The sequence below is a fragment of the Bubalus kerabau genome, chromosome 6, assembly GCF_029407905.1.
Source record: "Bubalus kerabau isolate K-KA32 ecotype Philippines breed swamp buffalo chromosome 6, PCC_UOA_SB_1v2, whole genome shotgun sequence".
NCBI classification, from domain to species: Eukaryota; Metazoa; Chordata; class Mammalia; order Artiodactyla; family Bovidae; genus Bubalus; species Bubalus kerabau.
In genome coordinates this window covers 93472787-93500032 of record NC_073629.1, presented here as the reverse complement: position 1 = coordinate 93500032, position 27246 = coordinate 93472787, and the positions used below count along the sequence as shown (strand labels likewise).

Sequence of the window (27246 nt, the reverse complement as noted above, 5' to 3'; positions counted from 1 at the left end):
TAATGCTTTTAAACTGTGGTGTTGAAGACTCGAGAGTCCCTTGGACTGCAAGGAGATCCAACCAGTCCTTCCTTAAGGAGATCAGTCCTGGGTGTTCATTGGAAGGACTGATGCTAAAGCTGAAACTCCAATACTTTGGCCACCTCATGCGAAGAGTTGACTCATTAGAAAAGACTCTGATGCTGGGAGGGATTGGGGGCAGGAGGAGAAGGGGACGACAGAGGACGAGATGGCTGGATGGCATCACCGACTCGATGGACATGAGTTTGCGTGAACTCCAGGAGTTGGTGATGGACAGGGAGGCCTGGCGTGCTGCGATTCATGGGATCGCAAAGAGTCGGACACGACTGAGCGACTGAACTGAACTGAACTGAAACATAACTGTTGACTTTGGGCAGTGTCTTCATTCTTTTTCTCATCTCTAAAATGGGAATAATAATATTGAGAGTCTTTATCTCACAAGATTGCTCACTCCCCACTCAGTAAAGCATCACAGTACTTTCAGATTTAATAAAAGGAATTTAATCTCTCTCTAGAAACAGTGCACCGAGTTTACAAATGTCCACATTTGGTTTTTAGTTCACCAAGATGATGTCAGTACAACTAGTGAGATGTAGCACCTCACCCCTTGCCTCTGGAAGAGAAACCAGGTTGCAAAGGGGACTGAGTACAGAAGCTAAGGGAACTCAGAAGGACAAGACAAAAAGCAGAAATGGTTAGTGTGACCCAACATTCTAACATGCCTGTTACATCAAATATGATCATTTAGGGGTGTTCGGGGAAGACAAACAAGGAAAATTCGTTTGGGTACAATGGGATGGAGTCTGCAAACCAGTACTTCACCTCACATCAACAACAGCTTGTATAGAACAAAATGCTATTTAAAACACATGGTTTGTACAGATATTTTCTCTTGTAATTTTTGTAAAAAAGTATCAAAACCCTCATGTCTTTAAATATATATATATACACACACATATACAGGTGGCTTTTTTTAAATTACTTTTCATAGCACAAAGTATTTGCAAATGTGAGGATTTCTGCTGATTCTCAACTATGCACATGGTGCATAGCCTGAATGAACAAAGCTTCCTGATTTCTTATGTTAACTGAAAATGTGAAGCTGTTAATTCCTCCACCTCAAAGTTGTCCACATCCTGAAAATCCTCAATACCCTAAAAATAGTGGGAAAACTCCAATACTCTTTGTGCATTGCCAGGAAAAGAAATGATTTACTCTGAAGCACTGAACTGATAACTCATTTCTGTTTTGTGAAATGATGAGTGTGTAGCAGGATTGAGGGAGAGCAGAGAGGCTCTCATTCCTGTGCCCTTTCCCCATCCCTTCCAGTACCTGACTGGATAGTGCTGGGGGTCCCCTCTGCGGACACCATGTCTTCCAAAATTTCCAGTTTTCTTTTTCACAGTTGAGAAAGTCCCAGAGGCTCTTGACAACATGGAATGCTTCTGTGAAAATCCCACTGCCCTCACATCAGTCTTCAATGACCACGTCAAAACACTCTGACACAAATATATGAAAAGCAGTCACTATTTTCCTTTGGCCACAGGGAAGCTTGAGGGTAAAGACTGTCATGTCTGCAAAGTGCTTGCAACACATCCTGATCAATTTTCCGTGATGTACTTGGTGCCTTACACACAATAAATGACCAAGAAAATTTGATTAATTGAATCAGAAATTAAACAGAAGTATTCTATAAAGTGCTTACATTGAACCTATCTTTCCATCCAGCCTCATTTCTTGCCAAGTCTCCCTTGAGTCTTTTGCTCATTACAAATTACATTCAGTGCCTTAAAATCCTCATGCTGTTTCATGCTTGTGTCCCAGCTCAGTGTGTCCTCTGCCTGAAGCAGCCTGGACACCCCTACTTCATTTCTGAGCCTTAGCTTCGGTCTACTTTTCCTACAATGCCTTTCTTGACCCCATTCTTCATCTCCTCAGGTAGAAATGACCTCTCTCTCCTTTGTAACCTGATAGTACTAAAGAAAAAAAAACTACTTTTTTTGTTTGTTCCCACATATGTCTTCCTCTAATTGCTACTGTGAGTTCCACCAGGACAGAAAGCATTTGATTGACTTGTACATCTGCAGTACCTGGCACTTAGTTGGTACCTAGCAAATAGTTTCAGTGGATGAATATACATATTGCAATCACACAGACAGCTGAATGGATGGATCATACTTATTGCTATAAATTTAAATCCAACCTCATTCTGAGGTTACAGTTTACCTCAATCTGTTTTATAATCATGCTCTCAAGAATAAATAAATAAAATTTTAGTTTCCTCTGTTTCTGGAAGACCATTTCTGCCAGGGCCTTCAAAATCCCATCAGAAAGATAGGCCCTAAGATAGGTAGCAGGTTTGATACAGTGTTCTGGCAGCCCAAAGTAGTCTCCTGGAAAAGGAAAGGGAGGAAAAGGACTTGGACTAGTTTCTTTTATTTATCTGACATTTATATATATAAATGTCAGATATATTGTCTAATCTTTGGGCCTTATTTCTAAACGCCCTTCCAGCTCTCTAGTCCAATGACTCTGTGATCCATTATTGGCTGTAGATATATGATGACACAGGGGCAAAAGGCAACAGAAGTGGAACTACACCTCAAAATGCCTCCAAGAATAGGGAACGATGGACCTGACTCCTCAGACTTCATCTTATTTACTGCCACCCAACACACGAGTATTCCACAGTTTTTTTTTTCTTTTTTTTTTTTTGTAGGTTGCTCCCATAACAGCCTCTTCCAAACCACAATTGTAGCATAGTCAGGAAACATGGGCAGAGGAGCCTGGCGGGCTATAGTCCATGCGGCTGCAAAGAGTCAGACATGACTGAGCGACTGAGCACATAGGTTCTTATGTCACAGGAAACATGGATGTCTCCCAGAGAGTTGTGTTTCATCATCATTTTGAGATTTCAGGCTGAACCATCCTGACCCCACTCATTATTCTTTCTTCAAAGGCCAGGATCTGACTGAAAGTTTAGAAACTATGCATTAGCCACTGTTATCATTTCCCCGGAAATTCTTGTTTTCTTTGGAGGCAGGTTACAGGGAAAGTTGCTTGTTCTGTGTAAATATCTGTGTTTTTACTTGCATCATTTTTCTTCAGTCAAAAATAATTTTACTTTCCATTTCTGAAAGAATAGTAGTAAGTCATTGAGCTCCATAGGAGTTGTCCCTCTGTTCTTAAAATTCTGTTTGGTGTTGGTCATTCTATGTCAATTGCATATACCCTCTTGATGAGTGTTTCAGGACTATCCACACATGTATATCATGAAGAAACTGCTTGTTTATGCAAAGCTTAGTGCCCAGGTTCCAGGACACAGTTAGGAGACCAAGACCATGACTGATGTGGAGAAAGGTCCTAGGAAGAGGGTGATAGAACTCCAGAATCACTGCCTGCAAATTCAGAGGGTATCAAGCTGGTGAGACATCCAAGCTTCATTGAGTTGGAGGCAGCTCGAGAGTGGAGAGGAGGAATTTGCTTAAAAGTGTCAAGTTCCAGGTATGTTCAGGTTAGATACATGTCCTCTGCTCCTACTTACACCACATGTTTCCATGTCACATCTTGTCCCTGGTTGTCCAGTGGGTGTGAACTGGCAGAACATCTGAGTTAATAAAAGACCACACCTTGGATAAGACTCAACAGGGACCGAATTCCTTCTGGGACTGTAAGATTATCTTTTCAATGATAGACCCACAAAAAGAAAAGTGCACTTCTCCCCACATCCCCCAAGACCCAGGAGAAGCAAAGTAAGTGTCCACAATGAAAAAAAAATCTATACATATACCCAGAGTTTTCCTTTTATTTACAAAGCAGTAAACCAAATTCCTGTGTGAACATATATATCCAGTGTACTATAATATTGTGTATGCCATTTCCTCCTCAAACAGGACTTTAGGTTTGGCCACTTCTTCTGACTTAAGCCAAACAGCAGTTCATCTATGTAGACACATGATGGTAACAAACCTATGTATCACCTTAAACTGTTTTCCCCACCTTAAGGATGTGGCAGAGAGTAAGGGGAAGGGCGAAATAGAGATTAACAAAACCTTTTCCTCCGTCCTTATCCTCACCCATAGGATACTCAGAGGTAAGTGCCTGAGCCAGTCCCTAAAGTAAACTTGGGCGGTTCTAAAAACATCTCCACTTAGCTCTTTCTAAGTAAGGATGGCACCCTCAGTATGCTTCAGAGAAAACAATGAATTCAATCCAAGTGTCCTGAAGGAAAATGAAGTTACTTGAAATGCTGGACTTTAAAACAAGGAGTAGCCGAGGTTCAGGAATGTTCTCACCTGAGCTTGCGAGAACTTTGCGTACTGTGAGAAGTCTGTGCACTGGCTTTAGCCACAGAAGAGAAAGCCCAGGTGAGAGCTACGGCAGCCCCTCATGAGCGGAGGGGCTCTTTTCTGACTGACTGGAGTCCCAGGAATAGTCAGAGGCAGGAAAGATCTACCTCTTCCACTGCATGTTTGCACAAATCACGATAACTCTTTTCTGAGCCAAATTTACAAAGGCTTCTCTGAAAACTACAGATACACCTCTCTTGTGGGTTGTTTTAAAATATACTTATCTTTATGTAACTGAACAACAGCCATAGGCGCACCTCTTCTCTACAGACTTTCCTCTCTCACTCGCGTACACACAGAAACATAAATGCACACAGAGACCACATCGTGGGCCAATCATACCAAAAATAAATACTCTCACGTCTCTAAATTACTTACAGAACTAATCTTGGTTTTGAAATATGTTAATAAATAACCTAAATGGGAGAGGGAGTTGACGTGTCTTCTGTTTTTTTCTTTTTACTTATGTTGATGGATAGCCACAAAGCATTATCATTCTATTTACAAAAAAAAACAAAAAACAAAACATAACTCTGAAACCTAAAATAGACCCTCCAAACCAAAAGCCCTCTGTAAATATAATTTTTAAATGATGAGTAAGCTACTGTACCATCGGCCCCATTTGGTTATGTACATCATGTTAGTCACTCAGCAGTAGCTATTCCATGAATTCTTCATGGGTAGTGCAACCAGTTAAAAATTGTATAAAACATTATACATATAAAAACTCTCACATCCTTTGGATGTCTGCAGTTCATCATAACTTTGTGGTTACCTTTCTGCAACATAAATTTAAAAAATTACACACACACTCTCTCTCTCACACACACACACATACACACAGACTCAAGTACAGAAACCCTTCCATCCAGGCATACACCATCCAGAGGGTAGTGCATGGGACTGAATTCCATGAGGCACGAAGGGAGTGGTCCCATCCTCAGGGCAGTCCATCATCTTCAAGGCTTAATGCCACTCGCTGGGGGAGACAGAGCAAAGAAGTCATCATTAGATCCACTGGAGCTAGCTATTGGATCACAACGTACCAGAAATTCTATTACTTTACAGGCAGTAACTCACATACTCTTCAAACTACCTCAGAAGACAGGTCTGTCATATTTATTTTACAGATGAGAAAACTGAGACACAATGAGCCTAAACAGCATTTGTCCTGGGTCACACAGCAAGTGGGTGAACTCAGTTTGAACCCAGATCTGTATGACTCCAGAGCTGTAGTTTTTTTCATCATTCTGTGCTGTCTCTGTAAAGAAGGGGGCTACAGAGATCTAAACTCTCTCCATCCTCCCTTCCAGTATTTTGCTGAACTTCAGTGGGTTAGCTTTGCAAATGTTTAATCCCAGGCCTCTTTAGTTACCTTTTTCTATCATACTGATCATAATCAGGAAGGTAATCGGCTGCACCCCTCCAACTAATTGTATAGAATTGGAAGGCAATGGAGGTCAATTATGTTAACCCCTCTTTCCCTCACCCCTACTTTCTAGTCACTAGATACTCGACTTCCCTCTGCCACAAATGGGTGACCCTAGATGGTGAGACCACTAACCCCTGAGCCAGTCTATTCCACTGTAGACAGTAGATTTAACTTCTTTCATATATTGACATGAGATCTGTTTCTTTATTTCTTCTGATGTTCCCTGATTCTCTCTCTTAGACTCAGAGTTCTACACAGACAACCCTTGAAATTTTCAGTTCGAATTCCCTTCCCTTTCTTCTGAGCATCTTCTTCTCCAGGCACATCTAGCTCCCCCAATGTGGTCCTGATGTTATCCTGTGCCCCACTCTTCCATTTCCTCAATACCCTCCTTTGGATAGACCCCATTGTTTTAAGATCTTTCTCATAGCTTTATGAATTTGGGCTAGTCACTTTATCTCTCCGAGTCTCAGTTTCATCACCTTTTAAATGGGAATACTAATAGGACCTATCAAATGAGATCATGTATGTAGTGTTTAACATAGTATCGAACACATATGGGATCCAGAGTATTCTACATCAACCTAACCAGCATAAGATAGAACCAGACTAGCATTTTCCATTTCTGGACATTATACAAATCCACTGCCTTTCAAATCATCTTTGGCTTATTTGTGATTTTGCATGAATGTCATGGCCTTGCTCCACTAAACTTCTTCTAGTCTGTTACCCTCCTCCTCAAGACAGATCTCCAGGCCAAAGGCAGGTCCCAGCAGTGATAGAGGAGCTACTCAAGAAGGGGCCAGGGGAGAGAACAGGTTGTTGAGAACACTGATTTCCACAGCTTCAAGGCTAGATACTCTGAGATATAGCGGAAAGAGCATAGACTTTTGTGTACATACAGACAAGAGTGTGAATCCTGGTTCTGCCACTTCCTGGTTGTGATCCTAGGTAAGTTATTCAATTTTTCTGAGTCTCAGTTTCCTCATCTGCAAAATGGGGCTAATAATGTCAAGTATATAAGTTACTGTAAAGACTAAACAAGAAAATTTATGTAGAACACTGAGTAGTGTCTGAAACAGTAGATTCTTACTAAATGTCAATTTCCTCACTCTCCTACTCTATTTCTCTCCAGCTGGCAGGAGCTTATTCCTCAGGTCTTAGTTTCATCAGGAATAGCTCCTCCTGAGTGACTGAAACCGTGACACGTCACACGTCCAGGGAGCTTTATAACTCACAAAGCATTCTCACATGTGCTATTTCACTTGAACTTAGATCGTAAAGGGAATGGGGGTTATCATTCCCATTTTACAAATAAAAGTGAGCACACAGAAAGGACAGAGATCACAGGGCTGTGGAACAGTGAAACCGGGAGTCATCGCCTTACTCCAAGCTCAACATTCCTTCCACTGTGCCCTCTCTGATCTTTAAAAACTTGTTAAGCAACTGTTGGCTTGGACTGGCCAAGGTTAAGGACCGTCAAGGCCATCTGCTAACCCTCCTCACTTGTCAAACTTATCTCCCCTGTCTCCCGTTCATAGCTTTAGCAGCCATTCTGTCCGTCCTGCCCCATACTCAGTCATTCCTTCCACATGCCATTTCCTTAGTCTGCAACTTGCCCATCTTTCCTGTTTGCCCCAACACCCAGCTCACAATTTGCAGCCTTCCAGAACCAGAAAGCCTTCAAGGATTGGCTGCACCTGTCTGGTTCATGCCCTCACTCATCAGCCCCTCAGACTCAGAGTGGCACTGCCCTACCTTGCACTTGACGACAGGCAGCTCGGAAAGAGGGTTCTTCGGGAGTTGGTGCGGCTGTGACCTTGGTTCCCCCGGCAAGACAAAAAGCTCCTTGAGGGCAGGGGCTGGGTCTTCCAGTTCTCTGGTCTCCCCAAGACAGGGCTCTGCCCACAGTGGGTGATCAAAGCTGCTGATTGCCTGACAGGGGGATGGACTGGATGACCTATGAGGTCACACTCAGCCCCGACTCGGCTATACAACCATGACATCTGCTTCAGCCACTGTGTGGTCCTCGCTCCCCCAACAAGCCATGCCCTGCTGTGCCTCTCGGCCTCTGCATGTGCTTCTTTCTGAAATGTCATTTTCCCCCTTCTCTACATGGAAAACTACTATTAATCTTTCAAGGACACAGTTCATCTGTCACCTCCTCTGTGAGGCATTCCTGCCTGATTTCTCAAACAGCATTAACAGCTCCTTTGTAGATATTTCCATAGGATTGGTTCATCAAATATTTACTGGGAGCCAGCTATGTTGTGCTAGGTACCAGGGAAACATTAATCAGACAATCCTGCCCTCAAGGAGCTCACAGTCTAGTGGGGAGACCAATGAGTATAAAGGCAAGCAGACTGCAGTGTGATATGTGTTGTGATGGAGAGAGGCAGTGGGAGAAAAATAAACCAGGGAAGGCTTCTTAGAAGAGAAGGCCCCTGGGCTTCCACCATGGCACTTAGCACACAGCTGTTCAATAGCAAGTGACTCTTAACTCCCCCACCAGCTCCCGGGAAGCAAGTACATCCCTTCTTAACCTTTGGACACTTGGTATCTAATGTGGCACTTGGCACATAACTGGTGTACAGTGCTTACTGAAATGAATGTGTTTGAACTGACGACCACAGTTACCTTTCTAGGCCACAGGTTCGGAAAACTTGCTCAGCACAAAGACAGGCCTCTTTACTCCAGGAAGAGCTTCTAGGTACAAGGTTGTTCTGATACCCTTCTACCCCAACCACCTGCCCCAGCATTTCTGTGTCCCCAGGGCCTAGAACAATGCCTGGCACATGGTTCGTTCTTGATAAATGTCTAAAGGAGGGAGGGAGGGAGGGAGAGGGGAAGGAAGGAAAGGAAGGAAGGAAGGAATCCTTCCTGCAAGGAATACTTACTGCTGGGTAGACATGGCCAATCTGAGCAGTCCTCCCTATGTGCAGCTCATCCTCCTCCTCCTCTTCGGTTGTTTTCCTGTACACTGGATTGTCGAAATTCATGCTTTTGGTATTCTTCCGCTTCCAGTTTCTCCAGATCAGGTAGCCACTCATGCACAGCAGGGCTATGACCACTGGAGGAGGAGACACATCACGCTGGGTATATCCAGCAGGCTCCAGCCCGCTGCCCAGACGTCAGTGCGTTTCTTGTCACCACTCCTACTTGACTGCCCCTTGTTCCTCAGGCTCTGTTTCTGCATATTCTTTTTCTGCTGTTGGGAAGCCCTTCTCTTAGCTCTTCCTTCATTAACTGCTCACCCTTCAAGACCTAGCTCAACTGTTCTCAACATTCCATGGTGCAGTCAGGTTTTCCCTCACGTGTGTTTCTAGACCACAATGTTGTACTTTCTGTGCATCCTCAGCTAGACCGAGCTCTTTGAGGGCAGCGACTGTGTCTTCTTTCTCTCTCTATGCCCAGTGCCCAGCACTGAGTAGGTGCTCAGTCACATGCTGAGTAACTGAGTGAATTTCTTCACCACATTCTTGCTGCTTCCCTAGATTTCTCTAAGAAAACCATTCTCTCCCAAAATTGGAGGGGGGAGGCTAGGGTGGGGTGGGGTGCTTCTTCCCAAAGCTGGGTCTCTGCAAGAAAAGGAGCATCTCTAGAAGGGGACACAGCAGGGAAACACAGGCTCTGAGTTAAAACAAATGGTATACTAATGAGTGAAGGAGGAAATTCTCAAATAGAGTTGGGCAAAAATGAGGCAAGCAGATTCATAAGATAGTAAGCGGTCACCCTGAGTGAGTACTCAAGTGAGGCTGGATGACAGCCATCCAGGGTGCTATAGAGGGATTTCCACTTTGTAAAGATTATTATAATCAATAATAATGATACCCATAAAGACAGGAACAGGGCAAGGATGCCTGCTATTGCTGCTAGTATTTGTTATCCCAGTAAGACCAGACAAAGAATTGAAAGGCACGCATGGGAAAGAGAGAAACCAAACTATCATAAACAGATATTGTAGGTTTGGAAAATCTTAGAAAAGCAGATGAAAAACTATTAGAAATAATTTTAGTTCCTCAAGAATCAACATAAAAAATTGGGGCTTCCCTGGTGGTTCAGTGGTTAAGATTCTGCGCTTCCGCTGCAGGGGCCATGGGTTCAATCCCAGGTTGGGGAAGTTCTACCATGCCACACACTGTGGCCAAAAAATAACAACATAAACAAATCAAAAGCTTTCTTATTAATCAGCAATAATCAATTAGAAAATGGATATAATAAGAACACATTCATAACAACCCAACAAAAAACTACAAAATACTTGGGATAACCCAATAGGAATGTGTAAGCCCTATGTGATCTATACAATTCTACTGAAGCCCATAAAAGAAGGTTCAAATAAATAGGGAGATGTGTCATGTTCCTCGATGGGAAGGTTCAATGCTACAAAAATGTAAATTCTCCCCACGTCAATTTATACACCCAAAGTGTAAGATTTCATCATATTTTTTATAGAATTAACAAGATGATTCCAAAGTTTACCTAGAAGAGAAATTGAATAAAAACAGCTAAGAAAATGTTGTGAGAATAATAATGCCCTATTAGATATTAAAACATATCACAAATGTGCTTCTAGTAACTAGGAATGGTATATAGAAATTGGTGGAGGAGAATAAATAGCCTAGAAGCAGATCAAAGTATGTACATGCATACAGTTTATAATAAAGATGACAATTCAAGTCATAAGGGAAGGATGGACTATTCAATAATGGTCTTGTGAAAACCAGACAGGCATGAGAAAAAAATAGTTAAATCTGTACCTCATGCTGCGCTCTAAATTCTGAATAAATTAACAATCAAACACTAAAAATCCTTAAAATATTGATGGTAGAAAAATATATAGGGGATATTTTAATAATTTAGAATGAGGCAGACCTTCCTAAGCAGGACACAAAACCCATGAGACTAGTGATATGATATGATACTTCAATATTTTAATTTATGCATGGCAAAAGAGACCATCAACAAATTTTAAAAATCAAGTCGTAGTATGGGAGAAATGATTTATAACATATATTACAAAGGTTTAACATTTATTATGTATCAAAATTTCTATACATAAGAACAAGACAGAATCAATAGAAAAATAAGAAAAGACCATGAATAGCCAATTTATAAAGGATGAAACGTAAATGGCCAATACGTTTATGAAAATATGGTCTACCTCACAGGGAAGTATCAGGGAAAGAATATTCATCTTTCACCCCTCAGATTAGCAGAAATTGAAAATAATGGTTATATTAGGGAAGGTTACCTCTGGGAAACAGCACATGCATGTTCTTCTATAGACCACAGGATGGCAGGAAAGGGGTTGATTTCTTTTTCACTAGATAATGCTGAGTATTTTCCACTCACTCCACTCAAAATGAGCCTGGATCTCACCATCACCTTTACTGATGAACCTTTCAAGACCAATTCACATGCCACCTTCTCCAGAAGTGCCTACTCCCCCTTTCCTCCACAGAGGGTCATGCCTCTATCATGGCACCTTATAATATGCAGTAACTCCTCTCCTGTATTACCTTTTTAATGATTAAGTCTGATTAAAGACTAAAGGCTCTTAAAAGTCGTTAATCTTTTCCTTCCCTGAATCCTTGGTACCTCGCACAGTCCCTTGCGTGGTGTTGAAGTTTTTAAAACATTCACTCACTAACTCACCACAATATTGGGGATTCCCAGATTAAAGGGCAAAGTTCCTATCCTTGAGATACTCATAGGCAAGTTAGGGAGATAAACCTACAAATGGACAATCACAATGCAAAGATCCGACCAAGAGAAAAGACTGGCATGAGAGACAGGATGTGCAGCATACCAAGTGAACATCAGGGTAAGAATGAGTCATCCCACAGGGCTCTCTGTGAGGTTTAAACAAATGTTCATCCTGGCCATGTTCCACATCCACCCCACTCCCGCACTCCCATGCCATGTCCCATGGCTTTGCTTATGCTCAAGAACCATGTCATACTTATTTTTAACCACCTTCCCTCTCCTTATCACAGAATCTGGTACATCACAGCTGCTTGATGTGAAAGGGAAAGTCACTCAGTCATGTCCAACTCTTTGTGACCCCATGGACTATACAGTCCTTGGAATTCTCCAGGCCAGAATACTGGAGTAGACAGCTGTTCCCTTCTCCAGGGGATCTACCCAACCCAGGAATCAAACTGGGGTCTCCTGCATTGCAGGCGGATTCTTTACCAGCTGAGCTACCAGGGAAGCCCTAGCTGCCTGATAGGCCTTTCCATGTGGCTCAGTGGTAAAGAATCCACCTGCCATTGCAGGAGACACGGGTTCAATCACTGGGTTGAGAAGATGGCAAACTACACCAGTATTCATGGCTGGAAAATCCCATGAACACGGTTGTTTGATAATGTTTGTTGAAAACCAAACAGAAAGAATGCAAGATTGCATGATCTACTAAAGGAATGGCAAGTAGCTCTACTAATATTTTTCAATGTATTACTTTTGTCCTACTCATTAATTCAACAAGTTTGTTATTTCCTCCCATGTGCCAGATACTGCTAGGAGCTGGGGAGAACGGGAGCAAGAGAGACACCAGGCCTGTCCTCATGGAGCTTACCGTCTGGCTTCACAAGGCTGGCATGTAGAGTGTCAGTGAGGGGTAATGGGGGAAATATTTGGATAGTTGTTTGGGGCTAGGTCCTAAAGGGCCATGGGTGCCAAGCTAAGAAACCAGACTACACCAGGACTGGGAGGTGAGCAGAAAGGCTTCCAGGGCAGAAAAGTCAACGAGAGGTCAGTGTGCCGAGTGCTCTGTCCTTCTAACGATTTTTCCCAAACGCTGGGCAGGGTTTCTCTTTTCTCCCCAGGGATTTGGGGCCACACTCACCCATGGGCACGATGATCCCAATGACAGCAGCTGTGACTGTGGAGCCCATCTTTCCCCCTTCATTCCCATCTGCAAAACACAGACATTTGCAGGGTGATGCTCTATCACTGTGAGCCCAAGTCTTTCCTTGCTGGCCTCATGCAGTAAAAACTACCCAACTGCTTCTTGATCCCGTTCCAAAATGATGGTCCTACTCAATGCTTAATAATTGAGTCTTTCCAGATCTTATCAGGACAGAGGTCATCTCCATTTCACAGATGAGGAAATTGAGTCTTATTGGAGTTTGGGGGAGTCTCAAAGTGGCAAAGCTGGGGCTCAAAGTCAGGACTTGTGACCTAAATCCCTTACCCCTTTCCATAGTGTTTGGGTGGCAGGAAGCTCGGGGCTGAACCCTTAGGTCTTTATGTTGTTGGTGCTTGGGGCAACTGCCTCTTTCAGCCAATATCTGTTGCTTTATTTCTCCCTATTTCCACCTGAAATAGAAATCCTGTCTGCAGTACTGTCTGCATTATCAAAATGAGACACAATATAGCTTAGTGGAATCCAGAATACAGGCTTCTTGGTCAGACTTCTAGGGTTCAAATCCTGGCTCTATTCACTCCTTCTGTGACCTTGGGCAAGTTGTTGTATGTCATAAATATCATATTTCTTTACCTTTAAAAGGAGGATAATTATATACCTACTTCCTAGGGATATTGTGAAGATTAAATGAGATAATTCATGTAAAGTGCTTACTTAGCACAGTGCCTGATACAGCCTTACCAAGTTCAAAGAGGCCAGAGAGTGGGGTAGGAGTTCTTGTGAGGCCTAAATAGGGCAGATAAAAGCAGATTCTAAACTGAAAAGTGCTTGGAAATGGTACTATGTAGTTTTAAAAGTAAGTTGTGCCATCTTTTCCACTCTTACACTCATCTTCATTATAATATCTGTATAGAATTTTTTAGCTTAAAAAGCAGTTTTCCCTTGGATACTCATGATAGCCCTCTGAGGTGTGAGACTAGCCATCACCCACATTTACTCCTAGACCGGAGATGACTGTCCCCTGGCAACGGCCAGATGCCATCCTCTCAGCAGGTCTACTACTCCAAGTTACTCTAAGGGAACCTAACTATTAAGGGGAGAAAGAGTGCACTGTTTACAAAGTTTTCTGCGGAAATGCCGCTCTCTTCTCCCCCTGGGTCCTGAGAAAACACAGGACAGTGATATTAAAGCCTAGAGTGTGATGAAGCCAGTGGGGAGACCCCTTGGTCAGAGCTCTGCCCAGATAAGAGGAACTGGACTTTACACAGCTTCCATCTGCCTCTCTGAACTCCAGGGTAAGCGCTCAACTCTGAAAATCCCACTCTGGACCACGATGGGCCCGATTAGAAAGGTGCTGCCAAGCTGCGTAGTTTCTGGGCCATGCACATGTGGGAAAAAATTTAAAAGATAGTTTATCCTCTTAAATGAACTCCCCCTAGCAGGTAACTCAATTTAAAAGGTATTCACTGGTTAATGAGACAGAACATTTCTAGCAGTGACAATTACGGCTCCTAATGATTTAATAAGTGGTGAACTTATCCCAGGGTTTGCAGAGAGGCATGAGCAAACCATAGTTATGGATATGACTACCTGGGGAACCTACCTACCTGGGGAACCTTTCAGAACCTCAGTTCTCAAAGAACTGAGACCAGGGCTTTTGAAGTTTAAGTTTCTGAATCTGAGGGTCAGGCCCTCATACTCGTCAGTAGCGTGTGACGTGACACACCACCTGAGTCAGCAGAGGCTGTGTGCACAAGCTCTTCTGTTCACATGGCCTCCTCTGTCTCTCATCGTAACTTGCAAAGCAGGTAGGGAAGGGTTATTATTATCCCACTTGGTAGGTGAGAAAACAGGCTCAGAGACAAGAAGTAGCTTCCCTCAAGACCCTCTATGAGGCAGGAGCACCTGTGACTCCAAATTGCAGGCTGGTGCGCTACGTCCCCCTGCTTTCTCCCTACTGATAAGCCAATACTGAAGTCTGGTATGATCTCTTCTTCCCACAGATCCTCCCACCTGGCTTCCCTAGGACCCCCCCACCCCCCCATGTCATGCAAGAAGGCAGATCTCATTTCCTTACAGTGTTGGGAGTGGTTGCTGGTTGCAGGGCTTGGGGTAGACGGGCTGATGCTGGGAGCCCTGGGGACACTAACTGAGCTTGGGACCGCGGCAGCCAGGCTTGGTGTCTCTGTGCTGTGGTTCTGGTAGGTGGGGCTGTGGATGGTGGTCCCAGGGGCTCTGGTGGTGTCGGCTAGTGTCCTCGCTGTGGTAGAGGCTAACGTCGTAGTTGAGGTAGACTGAGGTGCTGAAGGGGAAATACCATGAAGATCACTTGGACAGAGAACTTTGCTGTTTCAGTGCCTAAATTATTGCTCTATAAGTATACTCGATGAAGTATAAACTCATCCTCATGGCTCAACTCAAATGCCCCCTCTAGTCCTCCTGAATGGGCTACGATCTTTTCTTTAGCTGAATGACAAGCACCTTATCTGTTTATACTGCACCTTGATTTGATAAAGATGAGTTATTAAAACACTGCTGTCAGATTAGGTGTGGGAAAGGTCACTATAGAAGAATGGGAGGAGTGGAAATCAGGTAAATCAAGAAGGATTTTTTTTTTTAAATACATGTATACTGTTATATTACTAGGTTCAAATTCTCACTCTACTATAAACAATTGAAGCTGGAAATCATAAATGATGCAGCAGACCTATGCTCAAACAAAAGGCCATGTATCTTCATTGAGACTGGGGAATGAATAGGATTTATATGGTTGAAGTATTCACTGTTAGTCCCAATCATATCACAAAAGGACTTTTGGTAGTGTGTGAAGTTCTGGGTGAGAAACAGGCAAGATTATAGTCACCTGCATACAAATAGTAACTGAAGCCATGGGGATAAAGGCTTCTTAATTTGAGGTCGTCAAGGGGTTCTGGATCCCCCTGAAGCTGAATTTAAAATGCTGTGTGTATATGTGCATCTTTCTTGGAAGTGAGAAGAGTCAGCCTTGGAGGGACCCTACAGGACACCGGAATTCAGGGTAGGTAATGAAGAGCCTACAAAGGCAAAAAGCAGCCAGAGAAGATGGAGGAATCCAGGGACACACAGTTTCCCAGAAATCAAGGACGATTTCAGCAGATGGGTCTGCCATTCCCAGGGACCGGCCCTCCCGGTAGCTCTGCTCACCTTGGTAGCACCTCTTCATGTCAGGGCCCAGCCACATTGTGTCAGGACAGGCACACGTGTACTTGGGGGAGTGGCTGGAGATCTGAGGAGCAGGAAGGCACAGGTACTCACAGCCTCCATTGGGCTGGGCACTCAGCTCACAGGCATCTGCAGCTATGGGCACACAGAGAGATGGCGAGAGAGAGCGTCGGGGCACAGACGGGAAATGCCAGGTTCCCCGTCCTCCCAGGGACGAGGCCCTACCACTCAGCTCAATCGAAACACTTTCTCTGCTACTTCTGTCAAGCACCTTCCACCACTGGACCTGCTGTTTTATCCCCACGTTTGTTTAATGCTGACGACAACTCTGAGGACTGGGTGTTATGCCCAGACTGACCAAAAAAGAAAGACTGCTTAAAAAGAACAAACTTGTCAACGCTGTACCTCTTGTAATTTTGGAGACAATTTAAACTCAGATCTGTTGGACTCCAGAGACCATGTTTTTTTCCTCCCTATGCCACATCTCTTTCTTCTTTAAATTTCTAGATCTAGAATCAGGCACCAACCTGATTTCCTTACCCCCTTTCCCCCACCTTCACCCTCTCTGTTACAGTTAGACTGAGGATACCCTAGTGACAGAGGCGGGAACAACCTAATGGTAGGATTCTTGGCTTTTGTTCCCAATCAGCCAGCTGACTTACTGATGGCCCTAGGATACATTACTTTATACCACTGCCAAGTATGAACAAATGACAGATGAGAAGCAATGGGCTCCTTGACGGCCAAAGTTGCTTTGGAATCAGACGGATCTAGGTTTAGGGTTAGCTCTACGATCTGCCGACATCATTTTACCTCTCCACTACAATTTCTTCAGCGGTTAAATGAGAACAGTAATTGCCATACTTTGTAAGACTGACAAAAATGGGACATTTGTATGTTCACTTATTTATACCCAGCCTTAGTTCACCAAGAGTGTGAGGCAAACGAAATAAAATATGTGACAGCTAAGCAGCTCACCAATGAGAGGGACGGTCACCACTGCCTCTGGGGGTGCTGAGATGTGACACGAATGTGAACGCAGCCTGCCTATTGGATGGAGAGGATGTAGGCAGGGGACCTTGGACTGGGGAAGGCTCACCTCTTGGCTGCTTCAGCTCATGGAAGATGACGATATCATGTGGGTTGTTGAGGTTCTCAGCTAGGACGGAGATTTCCAGGCCATTGAGCCGATTTGCACTGAAAATGGCCTCATTCTCCAGGTCCGTCCAGAACACCTTGTCCTGTGGGGTACAGATACAGAGAATGGCCTAGAGCCTAAACCCATGACCTCTGTCTGAGGGCTCAGGCTCAAACCACAGTCGCCAGAACTGCTCCGGCATTTCCCCTGAGCTCTCCTGTCCACAGATTCGCGGTGGGACTCTCAGCTCTAACCTGTGGCATACGCTGTGGTTTCCTTCTGTCTCAGAGGGTTACTCAGTGATTCTGTGCTTTGGCCTAAAGGCTGCTTATTAACGCTGAGCTAGTCCTGCTTCTTGGAGTTCAGCAGAACCAGGGTTGGGTTGGGTCTCTTTAGCTATTACCATCGCTAGGGCCCGGGACCAAGATTGGAGAGGATGTGTGGTTTAGTGAGTATTATCCCTACAGGCCCTCCTCCTGCAGCCTCTGGGTGTACACGCGTGTGCAGTCAATGGTTAGTCCACACAAGCCTAGATGTGCATATGTAGACAAATTCACATTTACAGGTACAACCGTGCACCCTGTGCAGACCTAGACACAAGCCCACATGCTCATCTACATACCCAAAGGCACACTTGTACCTAAATGAGCACTTGTCTAAATATTGGTATACACGTTTACGTTCACAAGCACTAGCACATACAGGAATGCACATGTTTTAACAGACGCATTTATGTATACACATGCACACACACATACATGCCACATATATGCACAAGTACAAACACATGTGTCTGAACACACCTGTCTTTTGAAGCAGAGGCTGGACGTGGGAGGTGGAGCTTTGCCCACAGTTTCAGAGCTGTGCTGGGTGATGTTGCTCCAAGCAAACATTGCCCACACCCACCATGGGCCAATGTCCCCTTGCTTCCCCTCCCCTTGATGGCAGAGCGAGTTATGGGGAAGAGGTATGTGTGTACAAGAACTTGATGGGTTCTGGCTTCCTTATTCCCCAAGGAGAAAGGTTGTCAGGGTCAGAACACAGGAAGGTCTTGCCTCTTCACTCTTCCATGAGCTTCTTTTTTGTTGCTGTGGTTTTTTTTTTGGGGGGGGGCGGGCGGGGTCTTTTTTTCTTGGGGGTTAGGATGATGCTTGGTTCACCCCTATGACCCCAGGATCCAGCAAAAGTGAGTGAGAGTGTGTTGAATTGAATAGCATCTATCAGGCCATTTCCAACAGTAAATGATACTAAGGAAATGTACATTCCTTCTCCTCCCTTTGTTGGGCACCTTCTGTATATGTGGGTACAGTGCTGGGTGCTGACAGCACAAGGTCTAGCAACTTACCTATGAGAAGTGCTCTGGGGGAAGGGCCTTGGGGAGGAAGCACAGGAAAGGCTGCCAGGTAGAAAATGGACTGCAAAGCCTCTGTTTGCAGGCAGCTCACATACTGCATACAAACGAGCCAATTGGCTTCCCTGTCCCTTTGTTTCCACCTGGACGAGTCTCAGGGAGTCGTCCTGTGTGAACAGCCTTTCCTAGGCTCCAGCCTCCTGAAGGAGCCTTGCCTCCCCTCTCGGGGCTCACCTCAAACACAGCTATCCCAAAAGGGTGGCTCAAGAAGTCAGGGGAGGAAATCAGCATCTTCCTGTTGCCTCCACTGAAGTCAATGCTGGACAGCTGGTGCAGCTTGGAGTCTACCCAGTACAAGCGCTGGTTCAGCAAATCTTGGGGAGGAAAAGGATGAGGGGATCAGTTGCTGAGCTGTGAGTGCAGCCTGGACCTCAGCTCCTTTGTGCCCCTTCCCTGCCCACATCTCCAGGCCAGGCCTCAGGAGGAGGCCAGCCCAGGGAAACCATCAGGAAACATAGGCACTGGCTCTAAGAAGAGATGTGGAGACGAGACCCATGGAGCTCCAGGCAGTGGCCAGCATCAGGCACTAGAGCAGAAGGCAGGGCTCACCCAGGGTGATTCCGTTGGGCCACTCAATACCATCCGACACCAGTGTCTGCCGGCCCACACCGTTGAGCCCGGACTTCTCAATCTTGGCCTGGAACCCCCAGTCAGACCAATACATGAACCTAGAGGAGAGAAAACGCAGCTGAGCTTCTTGACAGGGAACGTGACTGGGGTGGTCTGGCTCACAAGGACTCAACGGCCCTCTGGATCATGCTTAGTGGGGACTGGAAGCAGACCTCTGAAGTTCATGGGAACATCCAGTCTTAGAACTGACAGGTGAGCTGGTGTCAGGTGCATTACACGATGATTCAGTATTTGTATATATTGCAAAACGATTGCCGTAATCCGCCAGTTCACATCCAGCACCACACATAGCTACAGTGGTTTCTCTTGTGATGAGGACTTTTAAGATCTACCACTCTCCAGTTTTTAAACTTTATGATGGCTTCTCCTATTGATCTTAAAATCAGATCCCAAATCCTTACCACAGCTGACAAGGCTCTGCATGACCAGGGCCCTGCCTACCTCTCTGGCTATTTCTCCTAGCACCATCGCCCACCTCCCTCACAAACCTCACAGCTGCCCCACAGGGCTTCTCTTAGGTCCTTCAGGGCACCAAGGCCTTCACGGAGCCTTCGCTCCCACTCTTTTCCCATTTACAATGTCTTTTCAGTAGAGAATCTTCCTCTGTTAGGAAGTAGGTTCTCCCTGTTATCTTCTCTTAAAGCACCCCGTTCTTCCCTTCTGTAGCGCTCACACCATTGTTGATTTATGTAGGCTTTCTGGCGTGTGGTGTATTTGCTTGCTGTCTGTTTTCCCCACTAGTCTACAAGCTCCACTAAGGGAGGGCTCCTCATCTGCGTTATTCCTCACTTTATGCCTGGCAGGTGGTTTGTGTGTGATATAGGTCTTCATTTACTATTTGTTGAACAAACTAGTGTTTTCATTCTAGTCTCACAATTACCCCAGAAGGGTATCATTACTAGTCCCATTTACAGATGAATAAATTGTGGCTCAGAGGGGCTGACTTTCCTAAGATCACGATGTGAACAAGCAGAGAAACCAGGCTTCAAATTTAAGTTGAAATTCAAGCCTGCATGCTTAACCCTCCCCATAATGCCTCTGCTGAAGCCTGGTGTCCAGCCAAGCTGGCTCCAGGCTAAAGGGCTGAGTGATTGTTCTGGATCCCTTCCATTTGCTGCTCTGAATCCCATCGCAATTCTGCTCTGTACAGCAAAAGGCTGATGCACGTGGAAATCACATCAATGGGCTTGACTCCCTAGCTGTCTGGCTTCCAGTTGGATTCAGCAAAATATTGGAGGGGGAAGAGGACAGACTGAGGTCAGGATGTCTATTCCCCTGACTCTCCCACACAAAGCTGACCTCAACTGGCTCATGCTCTAAAGGTTTGCTGCTGCTGCTAAGTCACTTCAGTCATATCCGACTCTGTGCGACCCCATAGACGGCAGCCCACCAGGCTCCCCCGTCCCTGGGATTCTCCAGGCAAGAACACTGGAGTGGGTTGCCATTTCCTTCTCCAATGCATGAAAGTGAAAAGTGAAAGTGAAGTCGCTCAGTCGTGTCTGACTCTTAGCCACCCCATGGACTGCAGCCTTCCAGGCTCCTCTGTCCATGGGGTTTTCCAGGCAAGAGTACTGGAGTGGGTTGCCATTGCCTTCTCCGGCTCTAAAGGTTTAACCGGCCTCAAATTATCTTCATCTGAGTGTGCAGTGGGTTTCCTGCTGGCACCCTGGCAGATCCACAATGGACCAGGGATGGGCTGGGTGTAACCACATGGTTTGGGGGACACGGCAGGTACAGCCCCAGGTCTGTATGACAGCAGACCGGGAACAGGGTTAAGGTGGGGTTAAATGAGATGACTCAGTGTCTGCAGAATGCCCAGGACTGTGCTGGGTGCACCTGTGTGTGCCGGGTAAACGGCAGCTGTCAGTCACTTCCCAAGTCCACACACACACTCTCAGGTGGCCAGCCCCAACCCCAGCTGCCCGACTGGAAGAAGAGGGTTCTCTTATCGCTGCTTAACAATTAAGGAAACAGCAGAAGGAGGAAGCTGGTGATTCAGGTAAGCAATAGGATGCAGCTGCTTAAAAACCATGCCATCTCAGGACATCACTACTGAGGAAGGGAGGGAGTCCTGCTCTGTTCAGAATCCCTACCCCCAGTACAGAGGCATGGCCAGAGCAGGTCAGCCTGGGTGATGAGGGGCCCAGAGACTGTGGGCAACATGGGTGGGGATGGAGGTGGGCAGCCTAGAGCAGAGTAGACCCTGTAATTTTGTTCCTCAAATCTCTCTGGCTGTCTGGAAGGGCAGGGAGGAGACAGCCAGAGGTAACCCCAGAGGCCAATCAGAGAGATTTGGGAATGTGAGAAACAAACAAAGATCACTTTCCAATGGGCAGAGCTGCCCACCACTCAAACAGGCCGTGTGGGATGTAATGGGCTCCTGTCTCTGGGAGTATGAGCACCTACCTGATGCCCACCTGCAGCGCATGGCAACCTGAGGGAAGACGTCCCGCCCCAGGAATATCTACAGTCTCCAGCGCCCTGAGATGCTCAGTTCTGTGATATGATGAGTATCCCAGTCCTGGGAGTGCCCTGACAGCCAGTGCACAAGGACCCCTGGTCAGGCGCTCATAGGCTGAGGGGCCCGCAGGGACTCTCTCCCCCATTGCCTGTGTCTGGGTGGCCCAGGGCCTTCCGAAGCCCTCGAGATAGCTCTGGTGACAGACATGTGCAGACTGAGCGCCCAGCACAGTCTAGAGGCGGGAACACTCACCCTCGCAGGGGGTCGACGGCAATGGCCCGGGGTTCGCTGAGGTTACGGCTAAAGAGAGTACATCGGCGTTTGCCGTCAACTGTGGCCACGGAGATGGTCTTGTTGCCAGAGTCGGTCCAGTAGATGTGCTTGTGGACCCAGTCCACCGCCAGGCCCTCGGGAGAGTGCAGCTGCTCGTCAATGAGGACATCCTGCTCCACGGGGTTGCTGGCTTTGTCCATGTAGGCGCTAGGAGCAACCAGGGCTGGCGTGGGCAGGCATGCCACCGCCGGGGCCCGTCTGCAGCTGCCCTTCCCCTCTCTTCCCTCTGGGCCATGGCAGTGCACCAGAGAGGAGCTTGGCTCAGTTCCATTCAATGGGTTCTCTGGGCCACCAGGGTAAGGACACAAGCTCGAGTCAGCCACAGTCTCTGGCCTGAAGGAGCTCAGTTTAGAAGGGACAGAAATTTATAGCCCGATAATTACACCAATACTCTGTGATTACGGAAAGTATCAGAGGCTGTACCAGCAGAGAAATGGAAACTACATCATCCTGGGGGGCTGGAGGAGGCCTTGTGGTTGAGCCCTGAAGGACCAATTCACCAGGAACACAAGGGACAGACAGGTCAGGTTGGAGTCAGCATGTGCAGATGCCAAAGCACATGTTCTGAAACACTGAGAGAGCCAGTGGGCGGGGGTGGAGGGGGTAAGTGAGGGTGTGAGACAGGGAGTAGGTAGAAGGGGCCACCTCCTGATGGCCCTCGCATATGCGCGAAGGGTAAAACTGAACAGGTCAGAGGACATGGCCAGACAGGGGAGTTAGATCACTGCGGCACGTGCAGAGTACGAAAGGGTTTGGAGCGGGAGGGGATAAAGGCAGGGAGACCAGTTAGGAGGCTGTGAGCATGTCCAAGTGAGAGACGAAGAGGGTCTGCAGAAGGGCTGAGGCAGTGAGAATAGAGAGAAGGGGCCAAAATACAGCAGACACTCAGGAGGCAACACTAGCAGGGCTTTATGTCTCCCAAACGCTGTTTTCCCCAAGGCTTTCTTCTCCCCAGACCCTCTCTTTGCTCTATTAGTTCCACAGTGCCCATGGCCATCCATGACTCAAATTCTCTGATCTTGACAAGTGTCTAAGTTTCAGACTATAAAGCCAACTGGCCCCCTTTGAATGTCTCATGGATGCCTTGAACGCAACACATCCCAAACTATTCACCCCATTCCCCTCTTCTCAGCCACACTCAGCCTGCCTACCCCACCACCATCTCTCCCCTCCTGGTCCCATCTCAGAGGACAGTACCCAAGTGCCAAGCAAGAAACCGAAACTCTCAAAAATGAACTCTCAAAACGAAAGTGGGAATTCATTTCAACTCTTCCTCCTACAGCCCCCACCCAGTCTGTCATCAAATCCTGCCTCTTTCAGTCACAACTGTTGGACACACACTGCTCGAGCTGGTTCTGGGTGTGCGAGTGTGAGTGTGTCTATGTGGGCTGGGGTGTGATAGGCACTGGGTTGTCAGTGAGAAGCCACTGGCATTGCTTCCATCTATCCATCCCACCATCTGTTCAACAGTCCACCCAGGGCCTGGTCGTCGGCAGTCTTGAGCCCAAGTGGATCTCAGGACAAAGAAAGGACATGACTACCAAAGGGGACTTGGGCACGCAGAGCTCCCAGGAGAGAACTTCCTTGTGTGTGTGAGGAGCCTTCCTGGGAACAGACTGTGATGTGAAGGGCTGGTCTGGGCATAGTGCAGCCCCCAGACCAGGTCGGAGGTGTCCTCTATACTTTTCCTTCATGATCATCACAAGGGATATCACTGTGTTCTGAGTGGGATCCTCCAGGCGGGCCCAGGTCTGAGTCATCTTTGAGTCCTGAGCATCCAACACCCATGTATGGGAGCGGCTCTGAAAATCCCCGCCAAAGCCAGAGGCACCGTCCTGTGCCTTGCACTGCCCGACCAGGCCGCCAGAGGTCAGTCAAAGCCCCCATGTGGGCCCAAAGCTGCTCTCCCAACAAAGCCCTCAGACTCCACTGGCCCAGCAGGTGGAGAAGTCCCGGCAGTTCCATGTGCCCTGTGCTCCTGCATCCCCTCCTAAGCCCCAACTCTGTCCTGGGGGAACCTAGGGGCAGAGTGGGTGCAGAGGCCACCGGTCCTCTCCTCCTCTGTCAGGACCTCTCCACGCCTTGGCTGCAGGAGCCAGGCCTCTGCTCACCTGTAGATCTTGCGGTAGGAGAGGTCACACCAGTAGATGCGATTGGTGGCAACTTCAACGTCCAGCGCCACGACGTTCTTGAGCATGGGGATGAGCCGTGAGTAGTCCCGCTTTACCAGGTCTATCCTCCGCACTTCGTGCCGGTTGGTGAAGATCAGGGATGGGCTTCTGCCAGCTGCCATGCAGGGGGGTTGAGAGGGAAAGAGTCAGCGCAACAGGTGGGGGGTCTAGAGACCAAGGCTCTGCCACTGGTTTGCTGGGGGACACCTCATGTCCTGTAAAAAGTGGTGGCAACTCCTACCTCACAAGTTAGAGAAATAAGTGAGATAATGGGTACAAAAACCATAAGATGCAAAGCACCACACATAACTCCCCCAAATCTGAGATGACTCCATTTCCTCTGGCCTGTATGGGAGGCTTTCTGCAGTAACTCCAGCTCCCTGTCCAGCCTCATCACTCACCCCCCTAACACCTTGGTCCCAGCCACCAGGCTATTTGTCATCATCTCCCCACGGCAGAGCTTTGCTGCCTCAGGGCCTTTGCTCAAGCTGTCCTTCTACCTACAGTACATTTTTCCCCAACAGCTGCATCCTCTTCTGCTTGGGCCCCACTGCGACATTCAAAAAGGGGCAACATGAATGTTACAAATGAGTTACAAAGATGACGGAGGCTGCAGGATGGAGCACAGACCTCAGGGCTGGTGGTGAGGCTCAAGGGAGGAGATTCAAGGAGGTCATTGTGAGTCTTCAATTTACACAGAGTGTGTCTGGGGACACGGCAAGAGATGAATCTGCAGATGCCAGCAGGGACCCAATCACAAAGGATCCTGTGATCTGGATGTGTACTTTAATCTGAGCCAGTAGCTGGGGCAGGATGTGTATGATATGATACAGATCATTCACACGCAAAGGGACAACAGACAACTGGTATATATATAAACTCATTCTCAGACTTAGGATTAGATTTCAGGAAGAACATCAAAGGTTTAACACTCCTGGCAACTCCATGGGGAAGATGACTGTCCCCCAGGCCTAGGAGGGTCTAGAACTTGGCACAGGCCGCGGCTCCTCCAGCCTGTTTTCAGATGTAGCGGGCCACTCTCAGGTATCTGCAGTCTCTGAGCAGAAACACCTATCTCTGGAGCTGCCTGAGCCTTCTCCCAGTCTTGTTTTCCAGCTGACACTTCTGCAGGGCCCCTGGTCCCTGTCACTGCACATCTCTGCCAGGGTAATGTGCTCCTTGGGGGTTGGGAGGGACCAGCACAGAGCCATGTGGGGCCTGGGGCTGAGGGTGTGACCTGTGTGTAGTGATAGAGATCATTTCAAAGCAGGGTGGGGGTGACAGGGAGGGTATGGGACACACAGCATGGAAAAATACAGCTCCATGTGCAAGGAGAAAGGAGAAAAGCTCGGTTCAAGGCCAACTCTTCCATTGACAATCTGTGATTTCCTTGCCTGGAAAGTGAAAGTCGCTCAGTCGTGTCCGACTCTTTGCGACCCCATGGACTATACAACCCATGGAATTCTCCAGGCCAGAATACTGGAGTGGGTAGCTTTTCCCTTCTCCAGGGGATCTTCCCAACCCAGGGATCAAACCCAGGTCTCCCGCATTGCAGGCGGATTCTTTACCAGCTGAGCCACAAGGGATTTCCTTGCCTGGAAATGAGAGCAAAGACACCTTATCTTCCTGAGGGCAGGAGCTGAGTTAAAGGGTATTTTGAACTGATTTTTACTGAGAGTTGTGACTGTGACAGGTGCCCTGTTTGTTTACGACTGGAGTTTTTGTGGAGCTGCACTTTAGATATTGATATGTGGGGGCTGTATTTACATGGGCCATTGTGTGTTGTCTCCACTGCAAGTATACAGTCTCTGTTACACGTCACACCTGTCCTAGGTGGGGAAGGAACTGGTAGCAAGCTACATGTGATGTGCTAATGTATATTCTGCACATTGGACAGTTTGGGTGCTAAGTGTTTCGGGTTTGCCGGCTCTATGTCAATTATTGTAGCTGCTGTATTGTTATAGCCTACAGAGTGGGTATTTGTGCATCTGAATTCCAGGTTCATATATCCAACAGCCTACACAATACTTCCACTGAGATGTCTAAACAGTCTTGTTAAATTTAACATGTCCAAATTAATCCAATATTCTCCCAAACCTGCTTTTACCATCCTTCCCAATGCCTTAAATAGCAATCCCATTTTTTTGTTTGGTTAAAAACCTCATGGTCATCTTTGACTCCGTTTTTCAGTTTCACATCCTACATTCAATTCATAAGAAAATCCTGTTGCTTCAAAATAAATCCTGACCTTGAAAATATATTCACATTGTCTATTTTTCATTATCTCCATGCAACACCCTGGTTTAATCCACCATCGCCTCTCTCCCAGACTGCAAAGACCTCTGCAGCAGTTACCCAGCTTCCTCCCCTGCCCGACAGTCTATTCTCAACACAGCCGCTAGAGGGGGCTGGTTAAAACGGAAGGCAACCTGTCCCTTTACTCTGAACCCCAAAGCTTCCTTCCCCCTGACTGATGGTGTCAGTCAGCCCTTATAATAGTCAAGAAGGCCCTTATGATCTGCCCCAAGTCACCTTGTGGGCTTCATCTCCTCCTACTCTCTTTGCTCCAGCTGCACTGGCTTCCTCTTCGTTATCTCAACACAGCAGGCATGCTGCTATTTTTGGTTCCTGCAGGTCATGCATGGCTCACTCCTTCTCCTCCTTCAGGTCTTTACGCAAATGTCACCTTCTCAGTGAGGGCTTTCCTGACCACTCTTATTTAAAATCGTAAGCCACTGCCCCCTTGGACTTCTCTACTTTCTATTTCTCCTGAACCCTGATCACTGTCTGCCATGCACTGAATTTTATTTAGTTTTTTGATTTCCTGTCTCACCCACTAGAGTGTAAATCCTGTAAGGACAGAGATTTGAATCTGTTTTGCTTACTGTTGAGTCTCTAGTGCCTACAACAATGTTAGGTGTTCAGTGTAAACAAATGAATAAAGTGAATTCCATCGGCTGACCTGATGATCAATGTCAGGTCTGCACACGGCCTGCTCTTTGCGTGGGTTGCCTATGCCGTGTGGCCAGCATGGTCCAGCTTATATCTGTCATGTGAGTGCAGTCTCTGGGTGGCGCTGTGCAGGGTCAGTGTTGTGTGCACGGTTGCACTGTGTGTGTGCTATATATTGCAAGTTCCTATCTGAGTGTGTGAGGGGGTATGTGTGCACACCCACTGCTCGCATTAAGCACGCTGCTTCCTGGACTTGCTCATAGCTGCTCCCCTGCC

The 27246-nt window shown here is 46.7% G+C and overlaps 1 protein-coding gene across 7 annotated transcripts in view; it reads right to left on the bottom strand.

Moving 5' to 3' along the window:
* Window positions 1-3766: 3766 nt before the first annotated feature.
* The window catches only part of LRP8 (LDL receptor related protein 8), a 77216-nt gene continuing 53736 nt past the window's right edge, over window positions 3767-27246 (bottom strand). For 4 of the 7 annotated variants that reach the window (XM_055585834.1, XM_055585836.1, XM_055585839.1 and 1 more), the window contains 11 exons: window positions 23959-24133; window positions 21767-21994; window positions 18973-19091; window positions 18598-18737; window positions 16974-17115; window positions 15857-16009; window positions 14751-14975; window positions 12653-12721; window positions 8700-8872; window positions 7561-7737; window positions 3767-5349 (listed from right to left, as the gene is read on the bottom strand). In XM_055585834.1, the coding sequence (XP_055441809.1) occupies window positions 5311-5349; window positions 7561-7737; window positions 8700-8872; window positions 12653-12721; window positions 14751-14975; window positions 15857-16009; window positions 16974-17115; window positions 18598-18737; window positions 18973-19091; window positions 21767-21994; window positions 23959-24133 (1640 nt within the window). In that variant the 3' untranslated portion in view covers window positions 3767-5310. The remainder of the gene's footprint in view (window positions 5350-7560; window positions 7738-8699; window positions 8873-12652; window positions 12722-14750; window positions 14976-15856; window positions 16010-16973; window positions 17116-18597; window positions 18738-18972; window positions 19092-21766; window positions 21995-23958; window positions 24134-27246) is intronic. The other 3 variants (XM_055585837.1, XM_055585838.1, XM_055585841.1) reach the window with 1 other exon arrangement.